We start from the raw sequence: 23,324 nt of genomic DNA on the forward strand, positions 1-23,324 counted from the left end.
ATAATATAATAATTAAAATAATAATAATAATAATAATGAATTAATTAGAAAGTTAATTAACAAAAATAAATAATTACATTATAATTATAATTAATTTAATTAAATAAATAAAAATAATTTTATAGTTTTTTTATAATAATAATAACTATAATAAACAAAAAATAATAAATTTCTATAATTATTATTTATTAGTAATTTTAATAATTAGTAATTTTGAAAAAATACTAAACAAATAAAAGTATAAACAAATTATATATATATTTATAATTGTTTATAATGTTTTATATAAAAAAAATATTTAATAAATATAATAATAATAATTAATTAATTAATTAATTAATAAAAAAAAATATATAAATAATACAGTGTTTTGATAGATTTCTGGTATTATTTTTGTATCCATTGATAATTGTGTGAAACATTGGTTTATAATGAATGTTAAACAAAAAATTAATTTCAAACAAAATTCATAATAATTTTTGTCAATTGATTGCCAAACACTTGATAAAAACATATTATCAACAAAATAAAATTGATTAAAAAAAATAATTTTAACAACAAAAAAATAGTAATTAAATAATTATTATATATAATATATAAATTTTAATAAAGTTTAATAATTTTTAAAAAAATAAATACTAATGTAAATAAATTATTAAAAAAAATTTTATCATTGAACTAATGTTTTTGAATAAAAAAATACAAAATTCATTATTAAATTTATTTTTATATTTATTAACATATGTTTTAATAAAATGTTTTATATATATATATATATATATATATATATAAAGTTTTCTGTTTTAAACATATGATTTAAAGTTGAAATTTTAATGTTTTTTAAAATAAATATTAATAATTAAATCAATTACATCTAGCAAATTTTATATATAAATTTTATTTTTATTTTATTAAATATACAGTATTTTAGTTAGAATTAAAATAAAAAATAAATTTTTTTAAATATAAAGTTTATTAAACATTTGTATTATCACTGAAATACTGTATATATATATAAATATATATTTATTTTATGTAATAATAATAAATAACTAAATAACTAAATAAAATGTTTGGATTTTCTAAATATTTCAATAATTTTTTAAATGATTACAACTATAAACTAATTAATAATTTGATAATTAATTTATTAATAATTTATTTAACACTTTATAATCAATGTTTATTAGCACAAGAAACTAATATCAATAATAATAATAATAATAATAATAGTTTTAATAATAATAATAGTTTCAATAATAATAATAGTTTTAATAATAATAATAGTTTCAATAATAATAATAGTTTCAATAATAATAATAATAATATCAATAATAATAATAATATCAATAATAATAGAGATATTAGAAAAATACCAGAAGTCTATCTAAACACTGTATTATTATTTAAAAAAAAATTTTTTTAAATATAATTTACTAAATAATTACTAAAATTTTTTGTTGTTTTGATTTATTTATGTATAAAAAAAGCCAGAGTTAATCAAATTGCGTGGATTTAACAACACTAACCATACGGTTATCACTGGCGATGGCTATATATTGACAGTGTTTCGTCTAATTAAACCACAATTGACTACAACTACTACTACTACCGGTGCTGATGATAGTATAGTACAGCCACCGCCGTCCAGAGGACCGGTATTGTTATGGCACGGACTTGCAGTTTCATCGGATATATATCTAGTCGGTAATCGGGGACAGTTGTCTACGAGTACTGGCCAGTATAGTGAACGTAACGGTACGTTAGTCAACGATTGCCAGTTAACGTTGACATCCAATCTGGCGTTTACATTGTCCGCATGCGGTTATGATGTCTGGTTAGGCAATACCCGCGGCAATCAATACTCGGATAAACATTTAAATCAATGTAATTATTATTATTATTATTATTAAGTATAATAATTGTTTAAATTTTTATTTAATATTAATATATATATATAGTATATATATATATATATATATATATATATATATTTATTATCTATTTTATTTCAAGTTAATTGATTTATAGAGATTTTTTTATTCAATTTTTAATGATTTAATATTTTTCATAAATTTTTGGTTAAATGTTTTTTTTAAATATATAAATAGTTTTTATTTAATAAAGATTTGAGTCTTAATAATTATTAGTTAATAGTAATATCAATTAATTTTTTTATATTATTAAACTAGAAATAAATAAATTAATATATACAGTATATAAATATATAAATATAATTTATACTTTAAAATTTAAATTTAATTTCATCTAGCTAATTATGAAAATTATTGGAATTATACACTAACCGATCTGGCCATGTATGATGTGAAAAATACTATAGATTTTATTAGAAACTTTACGGGAAAATGTATTTTATTTTTAAATTAATTAAATAATTAATTATTTTAATTAAATTAATTAATAACTATTTAATTTGATTTAAAAATTATAATTTCAAGCAACTGTTGGCTATGTTGGCCATTCAATGGGTTCAACAATAATGTTAATACTATTATCAATTGATCCAGATTATCATCAATACTTGAAACCGGTCATATTGATGGCACCGGTAGCCTATATGAGCCATACAAATGCTATATTACGTACACTTATACCGTTAGTTAGTATATTAAGGTACTAATGATAATAATAATAATAATAATTAAAATATAGTATATTTTGTTTGTTATGTGTGTTTTTTATTCAATTAGCAAATTGATTGCACCGTTAGGTTTACCGGTAGTCATAATGCAATTCATAGCCACCTATTTGTGCGCTAATAGTGATCTGAAATTTTTATGTCAACTAATATTTACAACAATTGTCGGCTATAATCCATATATTAATCAACCGGTAAATTATTTAAATAAAATAACTAATTAAAAATTATTTAATTAATTATTTTTTTAAAAAAATATTAATTATATGAATGTGTGTATTGATAGAATATTTAATACAATTTTTAAATTAATTTTTATTATTACTATTATTATTAGTTTGTATTATTATTATTATTATAAATATTATAAATAACTAATAATATAAAACATTTAACTAAATAATAATTATTATTATTAATTTCTATTATTATAACTAATAATAATTTCTATTATTATAACTAATAATAATTTCTATTATTATAACTAATAATAATTTCTATTATTATAACTAGTAATAATTTCTATTATTATAACTAGTAATTTCTATTATTATAACTAATAATAATTTCTATTATTATAACTAATAATAATTTCTATTATTATAACTAGTAATTTCTATTATTATAACTAATAATTTCTATTATTATTATAAATAATAATTTCTATTATTATTATAAATAATAATTTCTATTATTATTATAAATAATAATTTCTATTATTATTATTATTATTAATAATTTCTATTATTATTATTACTTCAAAATAATTAATTAAATAATTTACTTTTTAAAGGACACAATACCTGTATTTATTTCAAAAGCATTTCAATTTATGTCGACAAAACTTTATCTACAATACGGCCAGTTTATGCGATCGGGTAGATTTGGACAGTTTGATTATGATTTAGACAATATCCTAGCCTATGGACAGCTACGGGCACCCGACTATCCCGTCAAACATATACGATCACCATATATGGCCATATATAGGGGATGGACTGATTTGCTGGCCGACGGTAGCGATATTGACAAACTTGTTGGCCAACTAAACGGTAATTATTTATTTATTTATTTAAAAAAGATATAATTTTTAAATAATTTATTTTTTTAAATTTAAAGTAAAATTATTAGATAATTATTTGGTACCCAGTATATTTTATAACCATGCTGATTTTTTGGCTGATATTAATAATAATAATCTAATCAATGGTCGCATACTAAATATATTAAATAATAATATTAATTAATTAATACAAATTTAATTTTTTTTTATATAAATAGACTAATAATAATAATAATTATTATTATTTTGTTAAACAATTTTTGTATTTTTAGTAAAATAAATTAAAATTAATAACTATAAAAATCTATAAATTAGTTTAAAAAAACAAATATTTTTTAAAAGTTTTAAATGTTTTTTTTATTGTTGAAATAGCTATTACTTATATTTTTATAACTATTAAGTGTCGTTTATACATAAAAAAAATATTATCAATAATATATACATATATATACTGTATATATATATATATATATATATATATATAGTATTTTAAATGAATCATTAATTAAAATAAAAGATTACATAAATTTTTTATAGTTTACACACAATTATAATATATTAATGATATTGAAATAAAATAAAATCTATGGGTTATATAGAGTATTGTATAGTATTAAAAATTATATTAATTTAGTTATATATATATCGTATATTATATACATATTTATTAATTTAATAAATATATTATATATCCTTATTGTTGTGTTGGGTGTGTAAGTGTTAAATATATGGATAATTTATCGTTAAAAAAGATATTGCTATTACATATTAATATGAAATTTAATACAAGAAAAAAATTATTGATAAATATATATTTTATATACTAATATATATATATATTTTATATCATATATTGATATTTTTTGTTAAGTGATGTTAAGGAATGCATTTAAGTATATATATATATATATCTTAATACAATAAATAAGATAACAAAATATAATATATTTTATATATATATATATAACAAATACTTAAGTTATTACTGATAATTAATTATTTCTATGATTATTGAATACTATAGTATAAAGTTTAATAATTAATAATAATAATATTAGTAGTAGTTATAGATATAATTTATATACTGGTAAATACTATATATATATATGAAAAATTTAGTATTAATTATTATTAGTATCCCATTAGGTAATAATAATAATAATAATAATAGTATAGATCCTGATGTGTTTGTGACATACAAAATAAAATAAATGCCATAATAATTACTAATAATAATAATAATAATAATAATAATAATAAGATAATATAATAAATATCATATATATATAAGGTATATATACTTAATATATATATATATTTAAAATTTAAATACCCTATTGTCTACACATACAGTATATATCAGTGTTAAAACTTAGTACAGTATTAGTAGTGAAATAAAATAAAAAAAATTTTTTCATATTTTTTTTGTAAATCTTTTAGCAAATATTACACCTAAAGTTTTCACACATATATTATATATATTTTGCTAATTTCATTAAAAACTAAGATAACATTTATATACTGTATAATTGTAAATCATTAATATTATTATTATTATTTTATAATAAAGTTTTATATTATTTTTATTTTTTAAATTGTGTTAAACAAAAAAGTTATTTTCAATTATAGTTTTTATTTTAAATAATAATAATAATAATAGACTAATAAAAAAAAATGTTAATTTGTTTATGATTTTAATTTAATTTTTTTTTGTGCAACAATAGGACTGTATATATATATATATTTAAAAAAATAATTAATTAATTATTAATAATAATAATAATAACTAACAATATATATATAATTAGTTATAAATTTTTTCAATAGTTAAATAATGTAAAAACAATGCAAACAAACTATAATCATAATCCTAATAATAATTTTGAATTAAATAATATGAGTCATACGGGACCTACCGGTGCTGGTGCTGCCGGTGCTGATGGTGTAGTACTCAGGCGAAGCCAAAACAACTCCGATAACAATCATTATAGTTATCGTCAATCAGGCGATCCTCGTATCAACAGTGGTGTCAGTTTCAATATGACCGGTACGACCATGTTTGACAACCCCGGGTTTATCAACGATAATCATATGCATGACGTCCACTTCGGTAACATCGGTAACGGCACCGGTAGTGGTGGCCATGAAATGATGGACACCACCGAAGGCGACGAGTTTGAGTCCATGTTTAACGGCGGGTCAGTTGTTGTGATTTATATATAGATTTTTTTTAATTTTTATTATTATTATTATTATTAGTAGTAATAGTATTAGTAATTGTTTTTAAAAATTTAACAAGTTCATTTTTAATTAAATGAATCATGGTTATTTTAAGTTTATGTGTCCAGTATGTATGTGTGTATATGTGTGTGTATATGTGTGTGTATGTGTGTGTATGTGTGTGTGTGTGTGTATGTATGTATATGTGTATGTGTGTATGTGTGTATGTGTGTATATGTGTATGTGTGTTTATGTGTGAGTTTATGTGTGAGTGTGTATGTAAGTATGTGTGTATGTATGTGTGTGTATGTRTGTGTGTGTGTGTGAGTGTGTATGTAAGTATGTGTGTATGTATGTGTGTGTATGTATGTGTGTGTGTATGTATTAATGTGTAGGTAACCTTTAAACATTTATTTTAAAAATGTATTATTTCAATAATTCAATAATTGATTCAATATTTAACATATATATATATATATATATATCTATTTCAATAATATATTAGATTACTATTCATTAAAATAAAATCAWTTTTTTTGTTGTTACTTAACTTAAGTATATGTATAGATATATATATATATATATATATGTAATTTTAATAACTATTTAATTACTAATCATAACATTTTTGATTATTATGTAAAAAAAATAATTACATTAATATAATTTTTCAATATATAATTAGCGGTACTATTGATGTGTGAAATATATTTCAGTCAAATATATATATATAATGTAATTATAATATATAAGTGTTTTATATATTTTTCTGTTATCATTAGTTTTTAATTTTTATTTATATCTTATATTTTATACAAATATATAGTTTGAATATAATTTTAGGATTATATTGTCTTAATATTGAAATATATATCAACAAAAAAAAGCAAAACAAAAAATCTATTAAATTAGTAAAAATTAATAGTAATAATAATAACCTTGATTTTTAATATTTACTATAAAAATAATTAATTATTTATTTTATTTATAATAATTATAAACTATTTAATTAAATGTTTAAAAAAAATTTTAGTCAAATTTATTTTCAAAATAAAAAAATATTTTAGTGTTTAATAACAACAATATTAACAGATATTATATGTTATGCGGATATTATTGATAAAAAATTTTTATATAAATTTTTTAAATATCAATTAATTGATAGATAATACCGTATATACTGTATGTCTATCAGTTAGTTCAATACTATATTACTAGAAAATAAGGTAATACCTATTTATTATTGTTAGGTATGTGCTCTAAACTATACGTTATACTAAAAAACTAGGATAGATAAGCAATATATGACATATTTAAAATAAAATGTGTGAAAATAAATAACTTTATCACTAATAGTAATATCACTAATAATATATATATATTGTATCAAGCAACAACAACAAAAATCAATAAATTATTATTATTACTATTTATTTTTTAAAAATTATTTTTATTATTTAGCTATAGTCTAAAAAAATAATATTATTATAATTATCTTAGTTTTCGATAGTTATTTAGTTATTAAGTTATATATTATATTATAATTTATATATAAAACAAATATGATATATATATATATATTGTAATTATTATATGACAAAAAAAACTAATAATAATAATAATAATTAGAAATTTTTATATTATTTTTTTGTTGTTGTTGAATGTCATGTCAATTATAATAACTATATATACAGTATATATCAATATATCATATCTGTATATAAAATATAAAATTATTATTATTATTATTATATATATAGACTTAATATTGATATTAATATTACTAAACTGATAGTAAAAAGTGACACAATTTTCAATATTGATTACAGAAATCTTTATATATATATATTATTTATTTTGCTGTCAAATCATATCTAAATAATAAAAATAATAAAAAACACTTATATAGAAGTTATAACTAAAAAAATTAGTCATTTAATTATTATAATAATAATAACAGTTTTAAAAAAACAAACAAAATTAAAGTATAATACAAATATTATTATACAAATAATTTTTAGAAAAATAAAATAATAATTTTTTAGAAAAATACAAACAAATATTTTATTACAATATTAGAAATTAATTAGAAATTTTTAAAAATATATATATATTTGACATTTAATAATATAATAATACAATATAATTATTATTACAATATATAGTATACGATAGTTATGTTAACAAAATTAATTAAATTTTATTTTTATAAATTAAATACCATAAATAACATTTATTTAATTTTTTATTATTAATTGATATATCAATTAAAAAATTATGGCAAAAAAATTGTTGTATTAATTAGTTAACTAAACATTTTTTTAAAAATTAATTTTTTCAATTTATACAATAATGTAATAATTATAATAATAATAATTATTTTACATTAATAAATAACTAAAAAAATTATATAAAATTACAATATTTTAGCAAATTTAGATAAACCTTAATCAACAACAAAAATTATTATTATTATTATTATTTGTAAAACACTACTGAAATATAAAAAAATTTAATAATAATTTAAAAATCTATATATTAATTAATTAATTAATTAATTAATACATTATTCATAAACTATATATAAAAAACATTTTTTTTAAAAATGCAAACAAACAAACAAAAACTAATACTAATTAACTAATAAATTATAAATTACATTAAGTTTATTATTAAAAATTGTTTTTTATTAACTCAATTATTTATTTTAACTAATAATAATAATAAAATCATTTTAATTAAATTATTTATTTATTTAATTAATTTTACTACTAATAATAAAATCATTTATTTAAAATCAATAATTTATATAATTATTTAATTTTACTAATAAAATCAATTTTAAAACAATTATTTATTTATCTATTTTCTTAACTAATAATAATAATAATAAAAAAATCATTTTTAAAAAAATCAATTATTTAATTAATTTTTTTACTAATAATAATAATAAAATCATTTTTAAAAAAAATCAATTATTTAATTAATTAATTAATTTTTTTACTAATAATAATAATAAAATCATTTTTTAAAAAAATCAATTATTTAATTAATTAATTAATTTTTTTATTAATAATAATAATAAAATCATTTTTTTCAAAAATCAATTATTTAATTAATAATTTAATTTTTTACTAATAATAATAATAATAAAATCATTTTTTTCAAAAATCAATTATTTATTCAATTATTTAATTTATTTTTTCTTAATTATTATTATTATTAGACCTAAACGTCAATCGGAGGAACTGAAAGCCTGGGACCGGTTTAAGACAATACCGCCGCCGGATGACGACGAAACCCTATCGGGTGAATGGCTTGAAATCATTATCAAATGGTTCAAAGTTTTTGCCTATTTTTTTACATTTGTCGTAACCCTGGGGTTTGCAGTCATCAGCAAGTCGTTCATCCTATTGATGACATCGATGATCAAAGTTAACCGTACGATCCCATTGTGTAACGAGGACGGGGGTATCTATCAAATTGAACCACCCCTGGACCGGGATAAACGTTATACAACTATCTATGCTATTGACGACCCGGAGAGGATAGCCTGGTTATGGACCCTATTTTTTGCTACCATTACCCCCGAGTTGTTTGTATGGGGTCGTAGTGCCCGTATATGCTATTTCAAGACCTATAAGATACCCGAGTGGCGGACATTTTTAACGGTAATTATTATTATTAGTATTATTATTATTATTATTAGTATTATTATTATTAGTATTATTATTATTAGTATTATTATTATTATTAGTATTAGTATTATTATTATTAGTATTATTATTAGTATTAGTATTATTATTAGTATTATTATTATTATTATTAGTATTATTATTATTATTATTATTATTATTATTATTATTAKTATTATTATTATTATTATTAGTATTATTATTAGTATTATTATTAGTATTATTATTATTAGTATTATTAGTATTATTATTAGTATTAGTATTATTATTATTATTATTATTATTATTATTATTATTTGTTTGTCTGTTAAAAACCTAACAAATAATAATTTGTTTAAATTTTTTTTGGAAATAATTTTGTTTTTAAACTAAATGTTATATAATTTATTTAGTTATGATTTTATTTGTGTTTTTTATTGTTTGTGTAATGATTTAATTTATTTTACATTTTTAGTTGATTTAATGTTTTTTTTAATATACATTGCAAAATTAGTTTAGTGTAAATGTTTTGTAGTTTTTTTTGTGTATAATTTTTTTTATTTTAGTATTCATAAAATATTTTGTAAAACAAATCGTAACATTTATTTTTGGTCTAAAAAATATACTGTAAATTACTATTATTTCTAATAATTTATTTTCATAGATGTTATGTTAGTTTAATATTTTTGTTTAAAAAAAAGTTTTTACAAAAATTTTTACAATATTTTAATGTTTTTCTATATATTTATAGAAATATTTGTAAAAATCAATTTAAATATCTAAATATATATATATATATATATATATATATATATAATACCAGCAATACATTAGTTACAATACAATTATCATTAACTCATTGATCTCTATCTATCCATACATTTAACATTACTATACTTACCTACCATTCCCTCCCTCCCTCCCTCCCAACACCCTATTCCTCAAAACAATTTATATCTATATTTTTTAGATCAATAATATAAATCTAAATACTATCCTATAGTCTTATTTTTTATATATTTAAATAGTTATATAACATAATAGACATTATTAACTGTGATCTATACATTTATGATACATAACTAACCTCCCATTCCTCCCCCACACATACCTATACAGGTATTTACAACCGAAACGTTCAACGCAATCGGCATATCACTGCTAATCTTCCTAATACTACCTACCATTGACTCGATCAAAGGTGCTATGATAACCAATAGTATATGTTTGATACCCGGGCTACTATTACTACTATCGACTGTCCAGGACAATGATAAACTACTAAACCGTATACTAACCCTACTGGCCTGTTGTTTCCAGTTTGCTGGGCTAATAGTCTGGCCAATTATCGTCCATGATGACGGCTCACGTATGTACTGGTATCTGCCCCTAGCCTTGATCATGGTATCGTTTACTTGGTGGGAAAATTATGTAGATCCCGGTGCCCGGCTAAAACCATCGGCTAATATAGTATCCAAATGGCTGGACCAGTGCCGGCAAGATCTGGCCCGTAGTCGTTATTTTACATACCTGATCGTATCACTATGGAAATGTTTGGTCATCCTATCGATGATGATCCTAATTGAATACCTGAACGAGGATACGGCTACTGTGGGTACAATGTTTAGCCGATTTGGTGAAGCCTATCGTAACTACGATATAGCTATCATCCGTGATAAGTCCCAGTTTGAACACCAGACCCCGATGGACGGTGACGATCATATTATGTCGATATCCGATCCGTATGTACCCGTTTGGGTACTGCTCGTCCAGATTACGGCCAGCTATATGTGCTACGCTGTCGGCAAGTTTTCGTGTAAAATTTGTATACAGGGTGTATCGTTTGCCATACCCGTCAATATGGCCGTACCGTTTACGGTGTCGTTTCTATGGGCAATGGTATCGGCAGCCGGTGAGGACAAGTGTCAGGTATGTGTATGTCATGTATATATATATATATATACTGTATTTAGTATATGATGTGAAATATATATATATATATATATATATATTTATTATTATTAAATATTTAATATAATATTTGTGATAATAATTATTATTATTTTTTTTAATTCTAAAAACAAATCATATATCAAATAAATAGATATCACAAAAAAATATTATTATTAGATTTATATAATAATTATATTGTTATTTTTGTGGCTATACTTTTTGTTTGGAAAAATTAATAAAATAATAATTATGTTTAGAAAATAATAAATAAATAATAATTATGTTTAGAAAATAATAAATAAATAATAATTATGTTTAGAAAATAATAAATAAATAATAATTATTTTATTAGTTAGTTATACTGTAATTAGTAAGTGTTGCTGAATCTAAAAAATTTATAATTAATTATAAAAAATTTATTATTTAATTAATTAATTAGATTCAAAAAATTATAGAAAAAAATATTTATTTCAATTATGATATAAATAATAATTAATTATTAAATTAATTTTTTAAATATATATATATTTAACTAAATTAAAAAATTTTATTACAAAAATTTATTATTAATTAATTAATTAGATTCAAAAAATATAAAAAAATATTTATTTCAATTATGATATAAATAATAATTAATTATTAAATTAATTTTTTAAATATATATATATATATTTAACTAAATTAAAAATTTTTATTACAAAAATTTATTATTAATTAATTAGATTCAACAAAAAAATATAGAAAATAAATATATATTTATTTGAAATTATTATATAAATAATAATTAATTATTAATTTTTTTTAAATATATATCTAATACTATACAATAGATATGCAACTTTTGGCCCGGTTTTCAATACGTATTCTGGTATACCCGCGAAGTCGACGTTTTCGCCTACAATGAAAACGCCTACAACTATGTCAACACATTCATGTGGATCCTATCCCTGGCCTCCCAAATGTGGATAGCCATACATATATGGTTTTCCACTAGTGAACGACTGGCCTCAACGGAAAAACTATTTATAATACCAATGTATAGCTCCATATGTATCGATCAGTCGCTGGCTATGAACAGGCGTCGACTGAACGTTATGGACGATCCGCTGCCAGTGCCCGCCGATAAAGATGGCCAACCCCTGGAAACGGCTGAGGAGGCACTGATGACTAACACTGCCATCAATGCCAGTGCACCGACATTTGATAGCATACAACAACAGCGCCAAATGGATCATATGTACGAATCGGTTACCGAACCGATGGCCGGCCTATCGGCTGCAGCTAACGGTGCGGGAGGAGGAGGAGGAGGAGGAGGACTGGTAGTTAGCAAACCAGATGAAACCGTAACCATCTATGTTTGTACCACTATGTGGCACGAATCCAAAGATGAGATGATACAGACGCTGAAAGCAGTGATCCGATTGGATGCCGACCAATGCGCCCGAAAGACGGCCCAAGAATTTTTCCAATTGAATCCCAGTCTAACTGATTACTATGAAATTGAATGTAAGTCTACCTAATAGTTAGCTCTCTCTGACTCTCTCTGACTCTCTCTGACTCTCTCTGACTCTCTCTGACTCTCTCTGACTCTCATAATAATAATAATAATATAATTTATATACTCTTTTAAAATCACAAAACTTTTTTTTTGTGTATGTAATCTTAAATAAATATATATTTGGATTTCTAGCATAGGATTAGTTTAAATTGTTATTCAATTAATCTCTCTCTCTCTCTCTCTCTCTCTCTCTCTATATATATATATATATATATATATATATATTGATAATTAATTTTTTTATAGTAGTATTTGTAAATCATTTTAGTTTGATTTGAATATTTTTTTTTATATATAAACAAAATTAACCTAAAAAATAATAATTTAAATTATACCGATATAAAGTTATAGTATATATATATATATATATATTTCAAAAAAAATAATTTTATAAATATTAGCTACCTAAATTTATTATTTTATAAATTTTTTAAAAATTATTATATTAAGATTTTTAACTTTCTATAATTATATTATAACTTTATTTTTTCAATTAACCTATTTACCTATACCTATCTTATTTTATCATTGGGTGGCACTGGTAGTCAACATATTTTTTGACGACGCCTTCGATCAGGGAGTTTCGGATGACGAAGACGATCGGGTAGTCAACCGATTTGTCCGTCAGTTGGTCGAAACAATGGACGAAGCGGCCAGTTATGTACACGAAACTATTATACAGCTACAGAAGCCCAATGTTGTGCCGACACCATATGGTGGTAAATTGGAGTGGACACTACCGGGCCAAAATAAATTGATTGCCCACTTGAAAGATAAGATATTGATTAGGCATAGAAAACGTTGGTCACAGGTATGCAATTAATTTAATAACACATGGGGTGTGTGTGTGGGGGGGTGGGGTGTGTGTATAGGCTGACCGTATAGGGTGTAGGTGTCAAGGGTTGGGGGTGGTTGAGTGCTATCTATTTATTATATATATAAATATATATGCATAACCAACAAAAACAATATATATATATATATTTAATTAATAAAAAAAATTAATAAAATATATTTTATTTTAATTTTCTAAAAAATAGATTTTTATTATATTAAATATATTTGAATAGTTTTTTATTATAATAATAATAATAATAATTAGATATTAATTTATATAATATAGAAACTAAATTTTAAAAACAAAATTTATTATTAATTTAAATATAAAAAAATTAATTTTAATTATTTAAAAAATATTTTTTTTTAAAAATTAATATTAGACTAGAAATTAGAAATTAATAATTAGTAGTTTATATAGTTGCACACCCACCACACCCACCCTACTAGTAGTAAATCATTATTATTTTAAAAAATACAATTACTTATATCTAATATTTATTTTCATATACCTACCTGTCCAYACACTAGTGTATGTACATGTACTACCTGTTAGGCTATCGTTTGGCTGCCAAACCAATGGACGAACGACGCAAAGAAACCATTGCTATGAATACGTTTATACTGGCATTGGATGGTGACATCAACTTTAGGCCGACCGCACTCAACCTAGTTGTAGATTTGATGAAAAAAAATAAAAAATTGGGCGCCGCCTGCGGACGTATACATCCGATAGGACCGGGACCTATGGTCTGGTATCAGGTTTGTTGAAAATATATATATATATATATAGTTAAATATAATATAGATGCCCATCCCCACCCCCTATCGCCACACACATATACCTGTATAGTATATAACATATTTTAGTTCAACCCCTACCTACTATACAAACATTTATACATTATATTTGACCTTGACCTTGTAATTGTGGGGGTGGGATCATATTTTATTGAATAAGATTTTTTTTTTGATAATTTAATTTTTATTTAATATATTAATTAAATATCGATTTTTCAATATATCAATAAATTATATACAGTATATATATATATATATATATAAATTAATAATCATATTATTGATTTAATTTCAATATTTAGTCAATTTATTTATTATTAATAATATTATTATTATTATTTTATACCAAATTAACTAAAATTATAATTATCTATAATATCTAATAATAAATATTAAATATATTACAGAAATTATTATTATTTTGTTTTTGAAAAAAATCATATAATTTATGTCATATTTTAATTTTTTTCGAAATAATTTTTCGGGTCCCGACCCCCTCCCCCTCTATCCACCCCTACTCTAGAAATTTGAGTACGCAATCGGCCATTGGCTACAAAAAGCAACCGAACACGTGTTCGGGTGTGTACTGTGCAGTCCCGGCTGTTTCTCACTATTCAGAGCCCGGGCTGTTATGGACGACAGTGTTATGAATAAGTATACGACTAAACCATCCGAAGCCCTGCATTACGTACAGTACGATCAGGGAGAGGACCGATGGTTGTGTACATTGTTGCTGCAACAGGGCTGGTATGTATGACTAAAAAAATATGTTGCCTACACATACATAAGTACACAATCACACAAACATACATACATATACACAGATACATAAACACATACATAAACACATACACACACACATACACACATACACACATACACACATACACATACATAAACACATACACACATACACACATACACATACATAAACACATACACACATACACACAGATACATACATAAACACATAAACATAGATCTATAAACACAAACTATTTTATAAATACATGAAAAACTAATATAAATTTAATATAACTTTTTCACTTATTCCTAAAAACCCTACCCACCCCACTACCGCACCCACACCACCATCTAAAAACTACAGGCGCATTGAATACTGTGCCGCTAGTGATTCCTATACACACGCACCGGAAGGTTTCGGTGAATTCTATACACAACGACGCCGTTGGGCACCGTCAACAATGGCCAACATTATGGACCTATTGGGCGACTACAAGCGTACGGTTGCCGTCAACAATGACATATCCAAACTGTATATCCTTTATCAGGCTATGATGATGATCGGTACGGTATTAAGTCCGGGTACCATATTTTTGATGGTTGTCGGCGCTGTCAACACTGTATTAGGTATAACATGTGATATATAAATACATTATAAAATAAATAAATAAATTAATTAATTATAATTTTAACAAGGTGCTAATATAATTAAATTGATAAATAGTTATTTATTTAATTTAAGAAAAAAAATTATTATATTCCTAATAATTATTATTTTAAATTTTTAAATTAATAATTTATTATTGGTTTTTTATTTTGTATTTTTTTGATTTATTAATTGATTAAAGTTATAGACATATAGTTATATAATATAAAATAAATAATAATTAATATAATGATTTCAATTATATATTTGTTTGTTTGTTTACTTACTTAACCCATACCTAAATTTATATATATATATATTTTTTCTTTAAAATTAATTGAAATCAATATATTAATTATTATTATTATTTTCTATAATAAACTAATTAATGTGTGATAAAACTCTAATCAATTAATAATCATAACAACAAAAAATTAAATAAATAAAACTAATACTAACTTATAATTTAGTTTACAATAATAATTAACGTTATAATTATATTAAAAAAAATAAATTAAATTAAATAACTATTTATTTTTTTATAATTTTTTGTTGTTGTTTAAATAATATAACTAACAATTTATTGTTTATATATCTAATTTTTGTTGCATATATATATATTAAACTATATAATTTATTTTAGGACTAACCAGTACTGTATCGATTGTAGTCAATGTAATACCGGTGCTGCTGTTTTCAATCGTATGTATGACAGTCAAAAAAAATGATCACATAATCTTCCTGGCAATGATACTGTCGACTATCTATGCACTGGTAATGTTGGCCGTCTATGTYGGGATATGTATAGATATGTTTCAGAAAACTATATTCACACCAAACTCCATGTTTTTTCTGGGACTAATGGGATCGTTTGTTATAGCAGCCATTATACATCCACAGGTATGTCTATGTSTRTGTGTGTGTGTGTRTGTGTGTGTATGTGTGTGTATGTGTGTGTATGTGTGTGTATGTGTGTGTATGTGTGGGATGTGTGTGATGTGTGAATATGTGTGTTATGTGTGTGGATGTGTGTCATGTGTGTTTGTGTGGTTTTGTGTGTGTGTTAAGTGTGTGTGTGTATGTGTGGATGTGTGTGATGTGTGTGATGTGTGTGTATGTGTGTGTATGTGTGTGATGTATGTTATTATATTATAATTGTATGTGTGTGTAATTATATATACTGTGTGTGTATATATATATATATTATGTGTATATTATGTGTTTATGTGTGTTTTGTGTGTTTGTGTGTTTTGTGTGTGTATGTGTGTGTATGTGTGTGTGGGAGGTGTGTATGTGTGTTATGGTGTGACAGTTGCGTTTGTGTGTTTATTAGTTTGTGTGTGTGTGTGTGGGGTTTGTGTGTAATTATTAATATTAATAGGATATATATATATATATATATATTAGTTAATTATTAATTAACTAATTATTTAATAATTAATTCAAAAATTACAATTTGATGATAAATATGTTATTAAAGTTATAGTTATTAAATACTATTTATATTTTTAAAAAAAATATTATTTTCTTATAAATTAAAAAAAACTAAAAGTTAAATATTAAAAACCGATAATATTTTTTTTTTATAATTAATTAAATAAATTAAATTAAATTATACAAAAAAAAATAACAAATTCTATACATTTATATAATGATTTTATTTTTACAAATATCAAAAAATTTTCCAAACAATTATTATTAATACAATTTTTATTATTTATTTTTTTCTCAATCAACTCCCTGTTCCCAACCCAACAACACCATCAAAAAAAACTACAGGAGTTTAGTTGTGTCATACCGTTACCATTGTATATGTTACTGATACCCAGTATGTATCTACTGTTGACCATCTATTCGGTAACCAATATGCATATAGTATCGTGGGGTACACGTGAGGTCAAGTCCAAGTTGACGGCCAAAGAGGCCCAACAAGCGGCCGAAGCAGCGGCCGAGGCCGAAGCGGCCAAAGCTAAAAAGAAAAATATGTTAGGTTTCCTTAATTTGTCACAACTGGGTGGCGGCGGTGGCCGCGGATCGGGTGGTATCCTAACATGTATGTGCTGTTCAAGTCAGCGATCCGATGAGGAATCGGCTAAACTAACGGAAATCAGGGAACAGTTAACCCGAATGTCCGAATCGGTTACCGTAATCAAGACACAGGTAACCACTGCCGATCAATCGGAACAGTATAGCCTATCGGGTGGTAGACGTAATACCCTGACATCCATTAGACGACAATCATCGACAAACCGGGCACATGTAGATCGTATGATGGATGCAGGAGGACAGGGAGGTGGCGGTGGAGGAGGAGGACTGTCTACTATAGAAGCGGGTGATACTGAAGATGAAACTAGCGACAGGTCGTCAATGGATTCGATGGGTAGTCAAGAAACTGGTGGTCCAGGCGGTGGTGTCCGATCGGGTGCACCATCAATAGCCGAATCTAAAATGGGTGCCAAGTTGCCCCGTTGGGTCGGGGATAAAACATTCAAAAAATTTCCTATAGTTCCCCTCGAAGATGATGAACTAGATTTTTGGCAAACATTTATACCGAAATATTTGCTACCCCTGGATGAAAATCCTAAAGAACAGGCACGTATAGCATCGGATTTGCGGGAACTCCGTAATAAAATGGTGTTTGCATTTGCTATTATCAATACCCTGTTTATCCTATTTGTCCTATTGTTACAAATGCACCCGGATGTATTTAATTTTGAAATTAAAACCGGTATCGATCACTGGAATATTACCGGGTATAATGAGAAGGAAGATAAATACGATAAGGAACCGGTTTATCATTATATTAAAATGGATCCGATAGGTAGGTGTGCCCATTGAATGTGTGGTGTGTGTGGGTGTGTGTAGATGTAGGTATGAGTGGTGGTGGTGTTTAGATTTTTGAGTTTAAATGTTGGTTGTTATTATGAGGATAGGGTTAGATGGTTACGTTAGGTTAGGTTAGATGGTTAGGTTAGGTTAGATGGTTACGTTAGGTTAGGTTAGATGGTTAGGTTAGGTTAGATGGTTACGTTAGGTTAGGTTAGGTTAGGTTAGATGGTTACGTTAGGTTAGGTTAGATGGTTACGTTAGGTTAGATGGTTAAGTTAGGTTAGGTTAGATGGTTATATATATATATATATATATAAGTTAGGTTAGGTTAGATGGTTAGGTTAGGTTAGATGGTTACGTTAGGTTAGGTTAGGTTAGGTTAGATGGTTACGTTAGGTTAGGTTAGATGGTTACGTTAGGTTAGATGGTTAATAGGTATAGGTTAGATGGTTACGTTAGGTTATATATATATATATAGATGGTTACGTTAGGTTAGATGGTTACGTTAGGTTAGGTTAGATGGTTACGTTAGGTTAGATGGTTAAGTTAGGTTAGGTTAGATGGTTACGTTAGGTTAGGTTAGGTTAGATGGTTACGTTAGGTTAGGTTAGATGGTTACGTTAGGTTAGATGGTTAAGTTAGGTTAGGTTAGGTTAGGTTAGATGGTTAGGTTATGTTAGGTTAGATAGATAGTTATATTGTATCTATATATATACTGTATAAATATAATATATTATATATACACTGTATATAAACAAAAATAATTAAAATTATATAATTAATTTTTTTGATAATTAAAAAATTTTAATAAATTATAATAAACTATAATATAATACCGATATATATATATATAGATATATATCTAAAACAAAAATTTATTTACATATTACTAACTAATCACTCACTTACTCACCCTATCCCTCCCCCTCCTCTCCCCTCCTATTAGGTCTAGTATTGGTAGCATTTTTCGGCATAATTCTGGTCATCCAATTGATCGGTATGTTTATGCACCGGTTCGGTACACTCGCCCATCTGCTGGCCTTCACTAACATCGACTTCTGCCAGAAAGGGACGGCCGGTGGCAATGAAGACGACGACGCTATCATTGACAAGAATATTGTCCAAATAACCAAACAGCTACAGAAGCTGAAAGGTTTGGACGATATGGACGACCAGAATACAGTGGTCCTGAGTTCGGATAATCTGCCAAACAATCGTAAGTCTATGTTCGGAAACCGCAGGTCCAGAGCCCTGTCCAACATAATCTGGATCACGCTTTTCGTACACGACTGATGAGTCTGAGGCCCGATAGCACCGGTATGTACTGTATGACCACATATTACTTGTGGTATTACTATACACTATTTAATACATACACTATTTATCCCCCCCSCCCCCCCCCCGACTAATACCGACTAATACTAGTAGTACTTTAACTAATACACACATATATCAGGTGGGGTTTGGGGGGGGGGGGGTTGCGAAAGGTTTTCCATATCAGGGGCTAGGGTATGGGGGGGTAAATTAACAATAATCTTGACTATGAGTTTGGTGACTATGAGGGGGGGGGTTATAGGAGGTGGGGTTAACAATTTTTTAGTGTGCGCATTTTTAAACGACCCAATTTTTTTTTTGTCAAATTTTAGTAAATTTCACATTAAATTCTCAGTAAATTCCCAGTAAATTACCAGTAAATTCCTAAATAAATTCCTAATAAATTCTCAGTAAATTTCCATTATATTATCACTAAATTCCCAATAAATTCCGTAATAAATTCCCAATAAATTCCCAATAAATTCCCATTATATTCTCAATAAATTCCTAATAAATCCTCAGTAAACTACCAGTAAATTGCCAGTAAATTCCCTAATAAATTACCTATAAATTCCTAATAAATTAACAATAAATTAACAATAAATTCCCTACCACCCACCCCCTCATTTCGCAACACTGGTATAGATTGACTATATTTGTAAAACCTAATACTTGTACTTAACTAATACACACACATAATATATATACTGTATATATACCTATTATCCCTACCCCTACCTACCCGTATAGATGCCACCCAAAAGTCGATACTCCGGCGCCAGAGTACTGTCCAGGCGTTACGCAAACGTCGCGATACTATTGTTATGGAAAATCATCGCCGTATGAGTAGACAGTCCTCACAGATATCGTTGACCGCCGCCGAACAAAACGAGTCGTCTATCGGCTCCAGTCATAGGCCACTGTCGTGGTTGCCGTCGGGCAGCAGTGGTGGTGGCGGTGGTGGTAGTAGTCAACTACCCATACGTTTGCAACCGGTTCCCGGCAGCACCGGTAGCTCATTGAGTGGTCTACCGACGCCTCAACATCTATACAGGCCTTAGTCAACAAACAAACAAATAAAAAATTATTTAAAAAAAATAAATAATTTAGTGATAAAAACAATTTTTTAAAAAAAATAATTAATATAAATTTTAATGAATTATTATTATTTAAAAATATATATATATTTAAAGTCATAATTTACATGTGTTTTAATTTTTTTGAATCAAAATGTTTTAATAATTTTTAACAAATTTTATTTATATAATTAATTTAAGCAATTTTTTTGTATTATTATTATAAAAATAATGATTTTGAGTTTTAATGTTTTTAATTAATTAATTATGATATTTAATTTTTGTTTGTATGTATTACTAAATAATAATAATAATAATAAAATAATATTTAATTTGTTTATTTAATTTTCAAGTTTTTTTTAATGTTACAAAAATTATTAATTTCTAACAATTGATATTTATTTTAGTTTATTTTTTTGTTGTTTTAATTTATAACTATATAATTAATAATCATTTTTTCCCCATAATATCATACATGTAATGGTCGACAACAACAACACGTGATGAACACGTGAACTATACACACATGTGTGCCGACTATTGACTTATTAATAGTTTTTTTTTAAATAAATAAATAATAATATCTTTTTTAAAAAAATTGATTTCACTTTTATGTTGAAATTTAATTATTTTATTTTATTTAATAAAAATCAAGTATATATATATATATAAAATACTTATAAAATATTATATAAAATTAATAATAATAAATAATTTTTATATGATATTAAATTAATTAATTATATTTTAATTTCATATATGTTTTTATGAATATTAAATAAATTAAATTTTATTTGATTTTTTAAAATAATTTTTTTGATGATAAACATGTCGAATATTTATTCAGTCAAATAATTATTTAAAAAAATAATAGTTAATAATAATATACAAAAAAAATAATGATTTATAAGATAGTTTAAAAAAATATTTTTTTTCATAAAAAAAATTCAAACACACTTATTATCAAAATTATTATAATTTTTACAATTTTAAAAAAATGTAATCACAATTATTATTTTTTTTAAAAAAGATATATTATTATTTGTATAATTAATAGTTGAGTATTATATATATATATCAACAACAAAAATATTTACAAAAATATTAATAATAATAAATTAAAACAAAAATAATTTACATTGAAATAGTAATACTATTTTTTCAAAATATATATATATATAAAAGGGGTTTTCATATATTTAGCACATGCGGTTTTTGCTATAATTCTTAAATGGTGTGAGATATATTAATTTTGTAAAAAATGTATTAAAATATGATTTACGCGTGATATTATAAAACATTAAATTTTTAATTTTGATCTCGTGATCATATTTATTTTGGGATGTTTGCAAACCACTATGTCAGAACCTAATCTATAAATGATAGAATAAAATTTCAATTATATTTTTGTAAAGCTTACATTGAAAATTTATGGAAAGAAAGAATTTTTAAAATTGGTCGAAGAATAAAATTTTTATGGTTTTTCAAACTTGTGGAATAACACATTATATAAAATAGTCAAAAATAAAATGACGTTATTTATGGATAGTAGACACTAATTAGATAAAGATTTTAATACTATTACTTATTCTAAAAACAAAATTTTTTTATGTCGAATATTTTTTTAGATATTCAAATTACAATAAAAAGCACAACATAGTAATTCGATAATGTAATTTGTAATTAAATTTTATTATTTTAAAAAATATTCGTCATAAAAAAATTTGTTTTTAGAATAAGTAATAGTATAAAAGKCTTTATCTAATTAGTGTCTACTATCCATAAATAACGTCATTTTATTTTTGACTATTTTATATAATGTGTTATTCCACAAGTTTGAAAAACCATAAAAATTTTATTCTTCGACCAATTTAAAAAAAATTTTCTTTCCATAAATTTTCAATGTAAGCTTTACAAAAATATAATTGAAATTTTATTCTATCATTTATA

The 23,324-nt window shown here is 23.8% G+C and overlaps 2 protein-coding genes across 2 annotated transcripts; both read left to right on the forward strand.

The window, feature by feature from the left end:
* The first annotated feature begins 431 nt into the window (after positions 1-431).
* On the forward strand, positions 432-4,494 carry LOC128956594 (gastric triacylglycerol lipase-like). Its single transcript, XM_054302317.1, has 6 exons — positions 432-437; positions 1,491-1,887; positions 2,460-2,634; positions 2,712-2,853; positions 3,453-3,711; positions 4,475-4,494. The coding sequence occupies exons 1-6, from the start codon at positions 432-434 to the stop codon at positions 4,492-4,494; spliced, it is 999 nt and encodes a 332-aa protein (XP_054158292.1).
* A 1,055-nt stretch (positions 4,495-5,549) lies between these two features.
* LOC128956623 (chitin synthase chs-2-like) lies at positions 5,550-21,360 on the forward strand. The gene is made up of 12 exons (XM_054302339.1): positions 5,550-5,920; positions 9,169-9,613; positions 10,736-11,545; positions 12,400-13,075; positions 13,673-13,938; positions 14,496-14,726; positions 15,289-15,512; positions 15,874-16,136; positions 16,799-17,055; positions 17,935-18,976; positions 19,931-20,301; positions 21,049-21,360. Exons 1-11 carry the CDS (start codon positions 5,568-5,570, stop codon positions 20,275-20,277), a joined length of 4,914 nt encoding a protein of 1,637 aa, XP_054158314.1. The 5' UTR covers positions 5,550-5,567; the 3' UTR covers positions 20,278-20,301; positions 21,049-21,360.
* The last annotated feature ends 1,964 nt before the right edge of the window (positions 21,361-23,324 follow it).

The sequence above is a fragment of the Oppia nitens genome, unplaced genomic scaffold (genome assembly GCF_028296485.1).
Source record: "Oppia nitens isolate AA-2021 unplaced genomic scaffold, nextdenovo-longstitch-racon4-pilon3 scaffold31_pilon_pilon_pilon, whole genome shotgun sequence".
Lineage (NCBI taxonomy): Eukaryota > Metazoa > Arthropoda > Arachnida > Sarcoptiformes > Oppiidae > Oppia > Oppia nitens.